This window comes from Pseudonaja textilis, chromosome 7 (assembly GCF_049901715.1).
Source record: "Pseudonaja textilis isolate UNSWEBS1 chromosome 7, rPseTex1.2, whole genome shotgun sequence".
NCBI classification, from domain to species: domain Eukaryota; kingdom Metazoa; phylum Chordata; class Lepidosauria; order Squamata; family Elapidae; genus Pseudonaja; species Pseudonaja textilis.
In genome coordinates this window covers 19,419,175-19,435,429 of record NC_141996.1, presented here as the reverse complement: position 1 = coordinate 19,435,429, position 16,255 = coordinate 19,419,175, and the positions used below count along the sequence as shown (strand labels likewise).

Below are 16,255 nucleotides of genomic sequence, written 5' to 3'. Positions count from 1 at the left end.
ACCCTCCTGCACTCAGCACCTTTCTTCAGGGGGGCCCACCCCCTCTGCAGCTTTACACCACATTGTGGAGTAATTTTTTCACATGCCCACACACCTGCCTGCACTTCAGAGTGCCCACCCACAGCACTCTCTCTCTATATAGCATCCATATAGTGACGAGCCTGCTTACCTGGAACTCTCATTTCTTTCTTCTTAACAACCCACATAGTTTATTGTTGATAGGCAATGTGATCATGTGACCTTATGACAAATTCTGGTCCCAATTGCAGTCATAACCTGAGGACTGCCTGTATTATACTTAGTGCATACTGAAGTCGACATCCACTTCTTAAATATTCTGAGCAGTTAATTAAACTTCAAATACATTTTTTTGCTGAATTAGTCTCATCTTTTAATCCTACAAAGCACTGACACTAAACTAAGCACTTTAGTTGCTGTTAATGCATGTAGACCAGTGAATTCAAATAATCCTATGGTACTTGGTGAAGTCAGCAGTCCAATTAGCCAGTTACGATTGCTTTTGATTGACAATGCATCATCAAGTTGCGTCATCAAATAATTTTCAACTCCTGGTGACCATATTTCCTTCATGAATAATTATTTAGCAATATCTAAAAGCCTTTATTAAAAAACTGTATGGTTCAGAATTGTTTGGTCCAGAAAGTTAAGCAATGAAAAACTTACAGTATATTCTGGAATTACATAGACCCGTGATGATGAACCTATGTGGCACACGGAGCCATTTGTGAGGGCATGCGAGCCCCAGCCAAACTTACCTGCACATGTGTGTGCCTCCCAGCTGATTTTCAGCCCATTTGAGGCTTTTTTTGGCTTCCCTGAGGCTCGAGAAAAGCCTCTGAAGTCTCAGGAGGCCAAAAAATGAGCTTTCCGGAAATACCGGAAGTGCCCGTTTTCAGCCTCTGGAGCCCATTTTCACCCTTCCGGGGGATCGAGGAAAGCCTCTTCAGCCTTTGGAGGCTGAAAAACGGGCCTGTTTTGGCACTTCCAGTATTTCAGCCTCCAAAAGCTCCAGAGGCTTCACTCGAGCCTTCACTGCCTCAAACGGGCTGAAAATCAGCTGGGAGGCACACATGTGCTCAGTGCAGGTAAGTTTGGCTGGGGCATGCGCAGTGCAAGTAAAAAGGCACGGGGGTGTTGCGTGCACATGCATAAGGGGGGTGGGGCGCATTGCCTTCTGGGTGCTGGCACGTGCGAGCATGTGCGCCAGTGCACTCACAATTTTTGGCACGGGAGCTCAAAAAGGTTAGCCACCACTGGCGTAGACTATACCAGGAATGTACTGATAAAAATTGCAAGAATGTACCGTTCAGATATTCCTGATCTGAAAAGCATGTGAACATTTAATTTTTTAAGATGACACATTTTGACATTTGCAGATAAAATTATTAATGTCAAATAATTGTCAATGTTCTCTGAAAGCTACATGAAACTACAGTAAGCTTTTTCTTGCCCCGGGTACAATACTTGGTGCTGAATATATTATGTTCATGGCCTATGTACCACTCTTCCACTTAATGTGATGTTTAAAAACCTACGTTGTATAGATGTGTTTCTGTTGTGTGTATTCAGCAAGCTAATGAAATACTTGTTCTGTCTTGTTTATTATACCGTGCAGCTTAGGAGATGGTTGCAACTTTCCAACACGGCTGGTGATTATGGATCCTGAGCAGCTCGCTGTCTCAAGCCAAAATGAAACTGTTAAAAGGTGCAGGCAATGCTTTGTTCACAGTTCCACAGAAGTCTGCTATTGCACGTTCCCATGCACAGGGGACCACTTTCATCTCATCACCAGATAATTAGAGACAAGAATTCAGTTCCCAAATAGTTTTAAACCTAATTGCAATGAGAGTGTATGATAGAATTAATGCACAGCGTAACACATGTAAAGAAGTCTGGCATGGAACTCTCAATTTGCTTGCCCGGCATCATCTCTTTGTCTGAAACAGTATATTGGACTGATTGTGAAGTTTCTTATTCTAGAGCAGAGAAAGAAATTCCGATGTGGGAATCCCACTCTCTTCAGACACAGAGCTAATAAGGATTATGGTATGGATTTCTATGGAAGGAAACCACTCTCTTCCAGTTTCTAAAGGACACACCAGTAAGATTGATCAGAGAAACAAAACCAGAGTTGGTAAGAATACAGGATAGAAATAGATAGGTTCTATACATCTATATTGCAGATATTGATGTCCCACCCTATAAATGCCTCTGCCTTTTTTCTGACAACGTCTGAAAGTGCTCAGCTTCCACTGTAGGAAGTAGACTTCAAGCTTATTCTGCCTGAAGATAGGCGCTAAAGGAAGCTTTGCAGGCCAGTTGGGCTGTCTAGGGAAACTAAGATATTGAAATCTGTTCTTCCTCTTGAGCTGTTTTCTAACATCCAGTTTGGACCGTTCCTTCTTTCATTTAGAGTCTGAGATAGGGCAGCGGGGAGAAAAGGAAAAGATTGCTGCCTGGCACCAATGCAAAACTGAACTCATCTGAGTCATGAAGTTCAAGTCTAGGTAGAGACTGATGCTGTCTGACAGGATTGTGCGGAATTCTTTTTTAGCAAACAACGTGTGGTTATCAGGCCTTTTAAGGTAGACTAGACTAGGAAACCAAAGTAATAAATGTTATTACTACTTTTATTGTAAAATTATCATAACAGAATCATGCAAGTCTGACTATACCCTCTCCCCCTTTCTTTTATCTTAGTGAGAACTAGGGAAGGTCTTGTCTAGGATGCTTTCTCAAGCTACATTTCTGCTCCAGACTCAGATATATTTTGTTTGACCATTGCCCTTGTGGTAGTTGTTCTTCCTCCTGCTTCTCAACGTTATTCCTTCTTTCCAATATACATCTATTTGATATTTGTCAGATGTTATTAGTACTGAGAACACCATTTTCCAAATCAGGTATTCCAAACAAGGCTTTAGATTGCTGGTTGTAATAGAGAGGTTTGTTTTATAAATCTTGTCATGTGAATACATTAAGAGAGGATCATTGCTGCCTGATGCTAAGGCTGGCCCTTATCTGTGGACTATACTTGATTTTTATCCCTGTCAAGGTCTTCATCTAAGAAGTCCAGGATTTGGGCAGTGGAAACTAATAATGAAAACTTCCTTTTTTCCACATAACACATCTATAAGAGGATTGTCACATCAACATATGTGTGAATAGTAAAAAACTGGGGATATTTGGTTGTAAGTGAAGATCTTCAAAGTTGTAGCCTGACTGGGTGTTCATAACTGGGTAATGAAAAGTAGCTAGAGCTTTAAAATGGAATATTACCTGAGGAAGTTGCTATAGAAGCTTGAAAAGTATCATTCCATTGAGAGGCCAGCAATTCAAGAGCTGTAGCACTTATCACACCTCCTCAGGGAAGTGTGGAAGAGAACTGAAGGTATTCAATGTTATGAGTTGGTAGCTTAACCCCTCTTGCCCTTTCGTACCATAGGTCCACAGAAAAATCTATCACTGGTTGGCTTTTTTTTTGTTTTTTTTGCTAAGCAAAAGTTTCCCAAAAAGGTATCTAAAAAGCAAAAGAAAGGAAAAGTAGATTTTAAAAAAGTAAACATGAGCAAAAAAAACATGTGATTTATCTTGATTTTTGTGATGGAAGGAGGAGGTTATGTAGTTATATCTGTCCTCCAAAACAAGGAGAGCTTAAAAATAGCTATCTCCTCCAGCAGGAACCAATCTTCTCTATACCACGGGGAACTAGGATTACCTTTTACCTCAATTTAATGGCACCATTTCAGCAGTAAAGAGAAAAACTGCTGTTGATCCTCCACTTTCCCAGAATGCAAGAGGGCTGAAATGTGAGGATGCTATTTATCATTGGCTGAGCCAGTGCTACAGAACAGCGTTCAAAGGATCAGAAGTGACCCACCCATCCCCACTTCCAATTGCTGGCTATCTGCCAGATATTAAAAACAGAAGTAGGCCAAAAAACCTATGTTTAATGGCTTTGGGAGCCAGGGTGAAGAGACACAGCCAGAAGAATGGTCAGACAAGAGGCAGCTAAGGCCACAAAAGGAATGTGGGTGTGGTAAGGGACACACCCTTTTTTCTTAGGTTGTAAATGCAAGAGGGGTTGTACTTTCAAACTTGCAAGGTCCTATTATTGTAATCTTACAATAAAGTAGAAGTAGTCTATATGGTCACGTTTCTGGATTTCACACACTAGGCTGACACTATATGGGTTACATCAATTTTGTTCCATTGTTCACATTCCTTTTTAGTTTTTTAGCCTTATTTTTATCTTTATTATAATCGTACTTTAATTTCTTGCTGATTCTGGCAGTTCAAATAAATAAATAGGGGATGTGTTTTGGAAACTCTTACTCAGTTAAATTGTTTTAACTGAAAAATGTGCAGAAAAACCTTTGGACTACTTTTCCTTGACCTTATATTTCATTGTTGTTGTGTGAAGTTTTCTGAGCCCTAGATTGGTTTCTTGCCACCTGTTTTTGATGTGCAAGTGGAGAAATTAGAAACAAAAGGTTTCTAGCTGTCTCTTTCAAAGTTTGAAAGTAGCATTTAAGCCAGGGGTAGTCAACCTTTTTATACCTACTGCTCACTTTTGTATCTCTGTTAGTAGTAAAATTTTATCTAACCACCCACCGGTTCCACAGTAATGGTGATTTATAAAGTAGGGGACAAAACCCCTACAGCCCACCATGAAACCTGGAATGCCCACTAGTGGGCAGTAGGGACCAGGTTGACTACCACTGATTTAAGCCATTGAGTCAATGGCTTGAATCAATACCCAAATTAAAAAATCCCTGACAGGTAGCCTCTGAAGAACTGTAGCTATTTGTTGGAGGAACAATTTCCACGATTGCTTTTAACAGAAGTTAGTAATCCTCCTTGGCAAAATAAAGCAGCAGTGTTCAAGGTGTCTGAGTATTATTTTTATGATCATTTAAAAATAATAATTTTGCTTGTGAGGCTTTCTTATAAATTTAGAGTTGTTTTTCTTTAGGTTAAACATGAATGTTATACAGTAGTTAGGGCTACAAATCTGACCTTTGAAAATCTGAAGAGCCATTAGATGACAGCAGTGATTTTTAAAAAAAGAAAAATCTAAAATCATTCAAGGCCTGCAGCTCAGATCTGTTGGACTATACGAGTACATAATTAGAGGTAACAGTGTAGTTCTAAACATATTTCATGAAGAATTGCAAGAATGAACTTTTGTGGGAATCCATTCTCTCTAACAGAAATTTTATTTTTCAGCTCTTCTACTAGTCAGCCATTTCCTACTAGGCCACTCAGTGAATCTCAAAATCGATTGCTCGCAGGTGATAACCAGTGGGTAGAGGTCAGTTCAGAAGATGAAACTGTTAAATCAGGTATGCATAGTTATGGCAGTTTGTTATAGGGCAGGATTTTACACTTTGTTTTTTTTTCTAAATCTATTTTTATTTTATTCAAAAAAAGTTAAAATGCAAAACACCCCAAAATATTAAAAAGAAAAAAAAGAGAACAAAGAAGACTTTAAAAAAGAGAAAGGTGCAATAAAAAAGTCTAACACATGTACACATATTGTCCTCCCTAGTTGAATACTGATTAATACAACAATATTAGTTTCCCACCCTTTGTGAAATAGGCCCAAATAATTTTAAATTACTAATTCTATGTACAAGTTGTTAACCTATCATCTGTATGCAGTATTCATAATAAAATATTTAATAGGAAGAACAGTAATAATAAAAAGATCAGATTAAAATTCCAAAAACCTCTTTTAACGAACTGCTATGGTAATCAACTCGTAGGAAATTTACCACTGCTTCTTAACGATTCAAAATTGTTCCAAAAATTAACCCTGATTGATCCTGGATCAAATATCTATGTTTGTTTCTTAATATACCATCTCTTATCAATTATTGTCAATACAATACATCCAATCTCCAAAGCCAGTCTGTCCTCCCAAAAAAGTTCAGTTGAAATTGTTCCTTAGTTAAATGTGATGAATACATTCCTCAACCTCTTTCATTGTACTTAAAAAAAAGACCAATTTACAACTTATCTACCCAGACCATTTTCTACTTTTATATAAAAGTGCAGACTTGAACTTCAGGGTGGCATATGGAGTCAACTGTTATTTCTAAATCTGAGTTCATATTTCTTCCCAGCAAATCTTCTGCTTTGAAATCACATTCCTTTTGTGAGTTTAATTTATTTACATTCACTTGCCTCTGAAAGTTTTCCACAGACATTATGAGTTCATCAAACCTTTTTTAAAAAAACTTTCAGCTAAGAATTGCATGTTGCCAGGTTGTCTTTTCTTAAGTGTTACCTTCCTTTTCTTGTCTGTAATCTAATACATTGTTGTTCAGTGTAGTATATTGAGGTAATTCCCCATTATGAGAATGAGCACATACAGGGAGACATAGTGAGAATAGTGGAGAATAACACACACACAGCACACAGATACACTGTACAGTAAATGTAGGTTTTTACTTCCCAGAAACGTTTAAGCAAAGTCCAAGATAAGCAGTCCAAGTCATTCGCAGGTAAAGCAGTCAGGTTTCAGTTCAGGGATAATCCAAATATCAAAGTCCAGTATCAAAAACAGTTCAGTAACAGACTTACATCAACAATCAGTAACAGTCATTAGGAGGAACGGCAACTCTCTCCAACAGAAGGAATAGAGACTCACACACTTCTGAGACTGAACAACCCAGGTTTCTGGCTCCATTTTATGGCCATTTGCGGAACCACACCCAATTACAGTTTTAGCATTCTCTTAAAGATACAGTATTAAAATGTCTATCCTAGTTTATATATTTCCAACCCAAATAACTGTTAGGTGACTTACATTCCTAACATGGTAGATGTTAGAAAAGAATATTTTCTGGATATTTTGATCCAAAATTAAAAAGGATTAAGAAAAATAAAGTCCAAACTTTTTGTAAATTGATAAAATACAAAATCCCTGTGGTGAATGTCCAATAAAAATGTAAATCAAGTTAAAGCACTTTCACTAAGCCAAAGAAAAGCCATATTTCCTTATGGAAAAGCTGAAGTTAATGAAAACAGCCAAAGGAAAACAAAAAAAAAAGAGATAAAATTCAGCAGAGGGTTGAAATAAATCAGCATTCAGCTAGCCAATTAACTTTTTAAGGATAAAGAAACAAAGCAAAGTGAAGTTAAAACCCAGGCTTGCTTATGACAATGGTCTGTTGATAGGAAATGGTGTTGATAGGAAAAGTTAAATAAAATATCAATGACTTTCTGGCTGCTCTCACAGGGAATTCCAATCTTCAAGATCCCCCATCCTGAGTGGGTCCACAGCCATTCAAAAGTCATTTTGGGTTATTCCTAAGTGCCTCCATTCAAATCCAGGTACCAACACTGCTAAAGAACCAGCTTTGGCAACAAAAACAGCAGATCACCGGCAAGTGAGGACATTTTTCTACCAGGCAGCAGTCATCTTGGGGAAGGATTTCACAATTCCTATTGAAAACAAATATCTGAAGAGGATCTATCAAATTTATATGGCTGCCCATTTCATGAAAAGGTTCTCAGCCGCATACTACAATTAAAACAATAAAATACATAAAAACAATCATTATTTAAAATATACAGTCACTATTAAAATGAAACACCTGGCACAGGAGACAGTGAATATCAACAAAGAAAACACAACTAAGTAGTAATTGCATCCTCCTCTTTCTGATGTGTAAAACCTCTAAACCAGGCTCTTCTTCTTTTTCAGGTGTAAAAAAACATATTATAGTTTCATTGGAGAGCTGATCTTATCTCAGTATCCATTTCTTTCAGAGAAGGAGAAATGGTAAGACATGCATACTCAGAAAAGTCAATATGACTTTGATTCCACAATATTTTATGTAAAGAGGAAAGCAAACATGGGCCGCACCGTAGACTGACCTTGAGTCACACTTAATAATAAAATATTTTCTATCTTACTTTCATACTTTGCATATGTTAGCTTCTTTTTAGCACCACATTCCACAATGTTACCACATTAAGCACTATTTTAATTTGAGCTGCTTCCAAATTTAGCAGTTTTTAATTCTATTCTTCAAAAGAAATTAATATAAGCGTATGAAATAAGGACAAATGCTGCTTTAAATCCAAATTTTGTCTGAATTACAGAAAAGGGATTTCCAGTATTGATACTAAACATCCCATGGTGGATGTTTTGCAAAAACAGTAGATAGATTTCATCAAGTTGCAGGCTAAATCCAAAAAACAGATAAAGAACTCCAGAGAAGATGGAAGGTTTGCAAACAATTGGCGGAGTAAAAACCTCTTCTGTATAAAAACAATAATAATTTGTAAATTAATAGCTAGTTTGACAAGAGAAAGCTGATTTAGCAAAGCAAGTGTCTTTTCTGGAAAGTTTTTCTTACATAATAATTCATAGCAGAGAAATCAATTTTCGGTGCAGAATTAGCATGTCTTTTACTTGCCTTTACTTATCTTTATTCAATTAAATACTTACCCAGTTTGTTTTCCAAATAGATTTCTACAATACATTTGTGCTTGGATATTATTTTTTTAAGGAAGACACCAATAAATCAATGGAGCAGTTCCAGCATGTTAACAAGACATGGAAAATGAGATTGTTGATGGTATCCAGTGGATGCTTATAAGCAATTCCGGTGCAGAAAGTCTGATGCCTTAAGATTCGTGATGTGCATTTTTGCAACATGGACATAAGCTATTACAAGGGCCAAATTCTCAAATGCCCTGCAAGCGTCTGCAAGACTCAGAAGTGCAGAAACTATGCATTCCAGCTGCACTGTGGTAGTGACTGATTCTGCAAACTTCATGTGTGAAGCAATGCCACTCTGGTATCATTACTTTCGTGACAGTTCTGCGGGAGAAAAGTGGGGTAGAAAAGGGTAGTCATGTAGTTTATTATAGCATTTCACCATTAACATTCCACAATACGGTTATATGTGGCTCAATCATCATCTGGTGGACTACTGGTATTTGGTACTTTTGGTCCGTCCGTTCCCCCCCAAATAACTATCATGAGTTAACCAGTAGTAATGGTGGAGGTGTTGTTGAAGCAGCCAGTTGAAAACTATGACTTTCTAACTTTCTCTGATAATCAAAGTCCTTTTCTTTCAGACTTGATTTGTTGCAATACAGTGTTGTTACAATACTGTACAGTATTGGAGAAGCAAGGTTTCTTCTCATCTCACTAGCAATTTGAAGCACTGATTGAGAAAATTATTTTCCTGAGCAATTTTGGTCATTATTTTTAAGAAATCTGGTATTTTAATTTCTTGGAAACCTGTAAAAGTTATGTTCTCCCTTCCTGTTTTAGAATATTTAATAATTGCGGGTTTTATTTGTAAGCTTTTTTGCCTGATATCCCTAACATACATATTCTTTCTGAAATCTGCAGGTTATTCAGCAATGAACAGAAATCTTCCCTTTCTTTTTCTTTCTGTTCTTGCTTTTTTTAAATAGGAAATAAGCTGGCAAGTGTTATTGAAGGATTGGATTTCATAACCTTCTGCACTAGAAACATAGAGTGGACTAGGGAAGGAACTTGAGAAAGGAGACCTTGTTCACAGCCGCCTGCTTTCATTGTTCAGGATTCCCCATCTTTTCTATCTCTCTTTGATCTTGGATCTAATCCTATCCTTTAACAATAAATACTGATGTATACTTTCAGTACAACAGTAAAAGCTTACATTAATCTGTTAGAGCAGGGGTGTCAAACTCACATTGTCACGACAGCATCACATGACATATCGGGACTTTTTTCCCCTTCGCTAAACCAAGCGTGGGTGTAGCCAGCGCATGATGCATCTGGTCTACGGGCCAGGAGTTTGACAGCCCTGTGTTACGAGGGTAGGAAGACACTGGATGCATGACTCTGACAAGGACTGTATGCATGCATTTCCTTTCCCACACAATCACCAATCCTCCCAGCAATGTTCTGATTATTATGACTCTTAATAACATTGGCATATTTAGAAATCCAGCTCCTACAATTCTGGGAGCTGGTGTTACATATTAAAGTTGTTATGGTTGAGAAATTTTGAAGAGAATAAAATTTCTCTCTCTCACTCTGTGGTTGGATAGGAGTTCCTGTCCTGTTATATACTTTTAAATTTATTGTCATCGGTTATATCTCAACAGTTCTACAGTTCTTATTTTAATCCATAAAACAAAATTTGTACAAGTGATATATTTTTTTAAAAAACTGATTTTGAGTATTATAAACAACAGGACATAGCATAAAATGCATAATATATCTATTAATGTGGCTTTTCCAGATTAAGTTCTAAAATGAGAAGAAATAAAAGACATTGTGCAGTTCTTGTGACTCACTGATGCATCCTATCTTTGCAGTACAAGTTAGGCTCAAAATCTCATTACCCTCTTGGTCAGATAATGTGATTCAGTGCTGTGAATTAGTGTTGTCTAGATATAGGAAGGATAAAATAGAAGGAAATCAGGCTGTCAGAACACAGTACAAATTCCGAAAATCCACAACTAGAAGTAACAGCAAATACATTTAAATTAAATTATTTGGTACATAGGAAAGATCAGTTATTGCAAGCTATTTGTAATATGTGGGAAGGATCTTGGGAGACGGGGAAGAGCCATAGCCAGGGGAAAAGTTGGATAACAGCAACTTAGGCCATGGAAGCAATGTGGCTGTGGCTGTCTCAGAAGGGACCTTCTGTAGTTTCTTGGACCTTAAAGATGACAAGGGAGAAATATGTTTTGCAAAACTCATCCTTGTGAGGTTTACATTTAGCTCATGTGAGCGTGCTTCCTTTCTGGGCCATCTTGTAAGGCTGACATCAGTCTTGCAAGCTCTGAAAGTATATGTCTCTTCTGTTGCCTTTTTGGTCCAGGAAACTAGGAAGGGTTCCTTCTGGGATGTTTGCCATACCCACCTTGCTTCCTTAGACTAAGCTGCCTCTTGTCCAACCATTTCTCTGGCTGTGGCTCTTCCCAACTCCCAAAGTCATTCCCACATACCATTACACCAATAACTTGACTACAGCAAAAAATGTCTTAAAAGATAAATAAAAATCCAAATGCATCAGTAAAAATGGATAACAGGGTTCTCTGAGTAAAGTATACATACAAATAATAGCACTTTGCACTTATTTGTTTGGCATCTATAGATCTCTAGTAATAATTGAGGTAAATTTAAAACTATGTTGGCAATATTTAGTATTTTAAATTATTTTTCAATCATTAAGCCATTGAAAAATTTCCAATAGTGACTAGTGAAACCATCTATATCAGGTGTCAAGCTCACATCGTCAGGACGGCATCATGTGACTTAGCGGGACCTTTTTTTCCCCTTCCCCTAAACCGGGCGTGGGTGTGATACATCCAGCCCACGAGCCGGAAGTTTGATAGCCCTGATCTATATATCGGGTCAGAAAGAAAAGTGATTATAATATTGAATTACAGATAGAAAATCTTACTAATTTCAAGAAATTATACCAAAGAGTATGATATATCATGCTGATTGTATTGGAAGATGTGTAGATTTTATTTAAGTGCTTTATCAAAGCATTTTGTTTATGAACACGTAATGGTATAATTAGAAACATTTAATGTACATTCATTTTGGGGAATTATTGCTTGCATATTGTAAGCATAGATTCTTGATTGCCTTAGGAAGTCCCTTCCCAGTTATTGGTTAAGTTTAGTTCTACAAACTTAAGACTTGATTTACTGGCTGCTATTATAAATTAATTTTATGCTGCAGTTTTAAATAAGACAAGTATTTTCCAGTAATTATGGTTTCTTATTCCAAGGAATTGTGATTAATAGAAAAGGCTTAAAACAGCACTTGATTAAAGAGATCTCTGGCATCCTGTGTTGGAGAAATGTTCTACCAATTGTTATTTTTGTAATTTTCTATTAATGTAGTGACAAGGTCCAAGTAATTAAATATATTATTTACAATACTGTATAGTATATTTCATTTAGATCATAGCTACAAAAAATATATCTTATACACCTATACCATAAAAGCAGGTTTTCAGTTAGTCTTAAAAATCCAATGTGTATTTTCCAGACTATACTTGAAAATTGAAATAGAATGAGACTCCATGTTTACAAAATAAATTACTAAATATGTCTTTTGGAAGATTGAACAGCAGTTAAATGGCTCATACTTCGATATTTTGAGATAACATTTTTGTTTCTTGGTACCAAAGAACTGATAAACTATCAAACATCTAATATTCTATTGCAATCCTAGTATCTCCCAGGATTCTTAAATTATACCAGGAAAGCTTCAGAAAGTGATTTAAGGATTGTGGTCTTTTACCTCAATCCTAAATATATTTACCTGGAAGCTACTTATTTTGTGAACATGACAACTGTATGGCTCAAGGCTGCACATTATACGGTATTATGGAAGTGCTATTCACTACGTCTTGTTTTTCCCCAGTATAAATTAATAGAATGGCATAGTTTGGCCAAAATTGCTGCAACCTGCGTTATATACCAGTGGGTACATCAGACATATTGCACTGTTATTATGACAAAGGTGTATGCAGATATTTTACTTAAATATAGATCTCTCTGTTGTAGTAGTAGGCTTGCAAGTATTCAAATCTAAAATGGTATGAGGATACTTAGAGGATACATAAAGTGAATAATGCACCTGTTCTTTATGTTGCAGATAGTATTCCTATGCACAGAAAAAGCATATTGCCACTAATAATTTAATAAAGACTTTTTAAATGGGCTTTTATAAATGAACTATGTAAGAGCGATCACTTTGCCTGAAATTTTCCTATTTTTAACTGCACCTTGTAATATCTTCATGTATATTTTCCACCAGTGTAATTAATTTTCAATCATGTTTGACTTTTGTATCTCAAAGTACAGATCATGTCTTAATTATAACTGTTTTTAAAAAGCATAATCTTTAAGCCCTTCTTTGCCAAATTGATGATACATTAATGTATTATGACATAATGAATGCATAAGAAAATAAATAACTTGGGAACAGGCTTTCTGCTACATTTCGATTTCAGTTATTTATTTTGCATTGTCATAAATGAGTAGGGAAATAAAAAAGAGGAAAGGCATTAAAATGCATTTAGCCTCTATTGAAATGGAAAATGCTTCAGCCATTTTATGCACTGCCTGGGGAGTCTTAAAAGCAAATCTCTTCTACTTAATTCAATTAAGACTACACTCATTAAAATCTTAAATTATTTGGTGTCTTTTGTTACTAACATTTCAAGGGCAGCTTCAACATACCCTAGAGTCTTCCAAATAAGATATTTACTGAGCCCCTATCACTGGCAACTATCTAGCCTTGCTTGAGCCATTAATAACTCAGTTGGGTGACTATCCTAAATCAAAATGTACTTCCAAACCGGAAGCTTGGTTTTATACCAATGGTTCTCAACCTTTTCTTCACCCCACATCCTCTTTAATTATGCTTTGTGGCCAGACCCTGAAGATTGAAATCATAACATTTCTTGAAGCCTTTACGGGCCACAGATTGAGAACCACTGCTATATACTGTAAAATGGATAAAATGGGAATGTTCTCTTTGTTGTTTATGCCTCTGAATGCATAGTTGGTTTAATACATGGTTTAGGATATTTTATGTTCCAGGGGACAGAGGAATGGAAATATGAGGCAAAACCATGTTTTGGGATATGGGGATTTTAGGGATTATTATTATTATTATTATTTTGGGGGGGGGGGAGGCTGGAATCAAATAGGTGTGTTAAACATATGGGTGTGTTAATGCATCTCTAATATGCAAGCATACTTTTTTTAAAAAGAAAAATACCTCAAATCCTTTTTATAACAATAGCACTCAACTCTGAAAGGAAAAAAAGCATAATACAGTAGAAAAGCTTATGTATTTATGAAGCCAATAACTGATTGAAAACAAGAATAATATATTTATTTATTGACTTGGTGCATTGTTTCATTGCCACTAAAAGCAGGCCCACTGAATCCACAAAATCTATTAGAATGGCAAAGGACATACATCAGGAATCTGCCCATTTCTTGGTCACGTTAAGGTGTTTCAGATATTCTGAAGCATACTTGTGTTCAGGAAACTTTGCTCTATCTTCAGCTATTCTTTGCTGCCTTAACGCAAGTACATTTTCTTCATCATGGCGATACTCCTGCTCTTCTGTCATATATGGACAACTTAGCCAATAATGATTTTCAGCTTCAATTTCAAGTCTCCTAATCATATTTGCTTTCATTAAATGAGTAACGAATCTTGGCCGTCTGTGTTTACCAATCCATTGTTTTCCAGGAATTCTGTTTCGAAACAGTACTCGAGTCAGAAACATGCCTGTAAAAAGAAATACAAAATGTTAACTATTTGAAATATTAAGTGCATAAACATTCTAAGTCAATGTATTAGACTTACATTAGCAAAGAACAAAACTGATTTTTGTAAGTTGCATTTAAGTAATTTGTGCCTCAATTTAGAGAGATTCCAGATCATTTACAGAAATTAAGAATGTCATGATACAAATCCCTAATAATGTATTAGGTTCCCAATAATGTATTAGAATAATATAGGCATTCATGGCTCCACAGCTAATCTCCAAAGGTCTTTTGGAAAATCAAGGTTTTTGCCAGATTCTGGAACAACATTAAAATCAAATGAATATTCTTTTTTTCAAGAAAAAGGCAAGGGGGAAGAAATCAGAAGCTCACTTTTTCAAGTTTTTTTTCATGAACTACTAGATATCTCCATGTATCAATACCCAATCTAAAGGGGTCTTTAAAAGAAAGGAAAACTTTATCAAATGCTTTCATGAAATGAACAGTAATAAGAATGGCACCTTAAAGAAATTTGCACACTGACGCCAATTGGTGTACTGCTGTGAAAGACATAGGTATTTTAATTATTTGGATTAATATTTTGCAACTTGTAATGGAATAAAAGTTATCACTGGTATTAACAGTATATAGAATAAGTGAAACCTGGCTCAATAGCAGTAACTGAGAGGGATCTTGGAGTCCTAGTGGACAATCACTTAAATATGAGCCAGCAGTGTGCAAACAGCATCCTCAAAGCCAATACAATCCTAGGCAGCATTTAACACAGGAATAGAATCAAGATAATTTGAAATATTAATATTGCTTAATAAAGACTTCATAAGACCACACCTAGAATACTGCATCCAGTTTTGGTCACTATATTATAAAAAAGTTGAAGACTTTGGAAAGAGTGAAGAAAAAAGCAACAAAGATGATTAGGGGCCTGGGGGCTAAAACATATGGTTGCAGGAACTGGGTATGGCAGTCAAGAGAAAAGGAAGGACTAGGGGTGACAATGACAGCAACATTCCAGTATTTGAGGGGTTGCCACAAAGAAGGTCTGTCTATTTTCCAAAGCACCTGAAGGCAGAACAAAAAGCAACGGATGAATCAAGGAGAGAATCATCCTATAAGGAGAAACTTCCTGAATTAACCAGTAGAACGGCTGGCCTTCAGAAGTTGTGGGTGCTTCAACACTGGAGGCTTTTAAGAAGAGACTGGCCAGCCACTTGATATAGAGCAGGGGTCTTCAAACTTCACAGCTTTTAAGACTTGAGGACTTCAACTCCCAGAATTCCTCCTCGTCATGTGACTTCAGGAATTCGGGGAGTTGAAGTCCACAAGTCTTATTTAGGGATCCAAGATATAGAGTATGGGGGTCTTCTGCTTGAGCAGGGGGGTGGACTAGAAGACCTCCAAAGTCCCTTCCAACTCTTTTGATAAAGACTCTGCCTTTTATTTGGAAAATCCAAATAAAAACAGGATATACATATAACTCATGTTGTAGTCCACTGTTTTTCGACCTTGGCCAATTCTGGGAGTTGAAGTCCAGATGTCTTTTAAGTAGCCAAGGTTGATAAGGACTGCTCTAGTCACCTCCCAAATTGCATTGGGCTGATGTTGAAGACCAAAAAGAAGATTTTGCAGAAAACAGCCGCCGCTCACAATGGCCGGCTACGACCTCCACCGCGATTTTCATTACTCCACAATGATTTTCATTACTGACCTACAGCGTCAGCGTCGCCTATGAGGCCACGGGCCGCCGCACGTTCCCTTGCCCCCACACAAGGCCCTTTCCCGACTCACCGGGCCTCGTCGATGCGTCCTTCTCGGCACGAGCGATCCGGTTCGAGCCAAACAGCGCTCCGAGGGCCGCTACGCCAAACGAACCTCAAGTCTCGCCTGTCGCGAGAGCACCGCAGGCCCCCCCCCCCACCCACCCCAAAAAAGGCAGGTGAATGCG

At 37.1% G+C, this 16,255-nt stretch overlaps 2 protein-coding genes across 6 annotated transcripts in view; one reads left to right on the top strand and one right to left on the bottom strand.

Moving 5' to 3' along the window:
• The window catches only part of ZDHHC20 (zDHHC palmitoyltransferase 20), a 67,458-nt gene extending 54,453 nt beyond the window's left edge, over positions 1-13,005 (top strand). For 2 of the 4 annotated variants that reach the window (XM_026708954.2, XM_087937154.1), the window contains 4 exons: positions 1,637-1,726; positions 5,248-5,363; positions 7,733-7,810; positions 8,503-13,005. In XM_026708954.2, the coding sequence (XP_026564739.1) occupies positions 1,637-1,726; positions 5,248-5,363; positions 7,733-7,770 (244 nt within the window). In that variant the 3' untranslated portion in view covers positions 7,771-7,810; positions 8,503-13,005. The remainder of the gene's footprint in view (positions 1-1,636; positions 1,727-5,247; positions 5,364-7,732; positions 7,811-8,502) is intronic. The other 2 variants (XM_087937151.1, XM_087937152.1) reach the window with 1 other exon arrangement.
• Positions 13,006-13,887: 882 nt separating this feature from the next.
• On the bottom strand, positions 13,888-16,207 carry MRPL57 (mitochondrial ribosomal protein L57). Of its 2 annotated transcripts, none has more exons than XM_026708955.2 (2): positions 16,019-16,207; positions 13,888-14,314 (listed from the first exon to the last, which is right to left on the bottom strand). In XM_026708955.2, the coding sequence occupies exon 2, from the start codon at positions 14,310-14,312 to the stop codon at positions 13,998-14,000; it is 315 nt and encodes a 104-aa protein (XP_026564740.1). In that variant the 5' UTR covers positions 14,313-14,314; positions 16,019-16,207; the 3' UTR covers positions 13,888-13,997. The 2 variants fall into 2 exon arrangements, with proteins under 2 accessions (XP_026564740.1, XP_087793281.1); XM_087937155.1 differs by having other exon boundaries at positions 16,099-16,203.
• Positions 16,208-16,255: the final 48 nt, after the last annotated feature.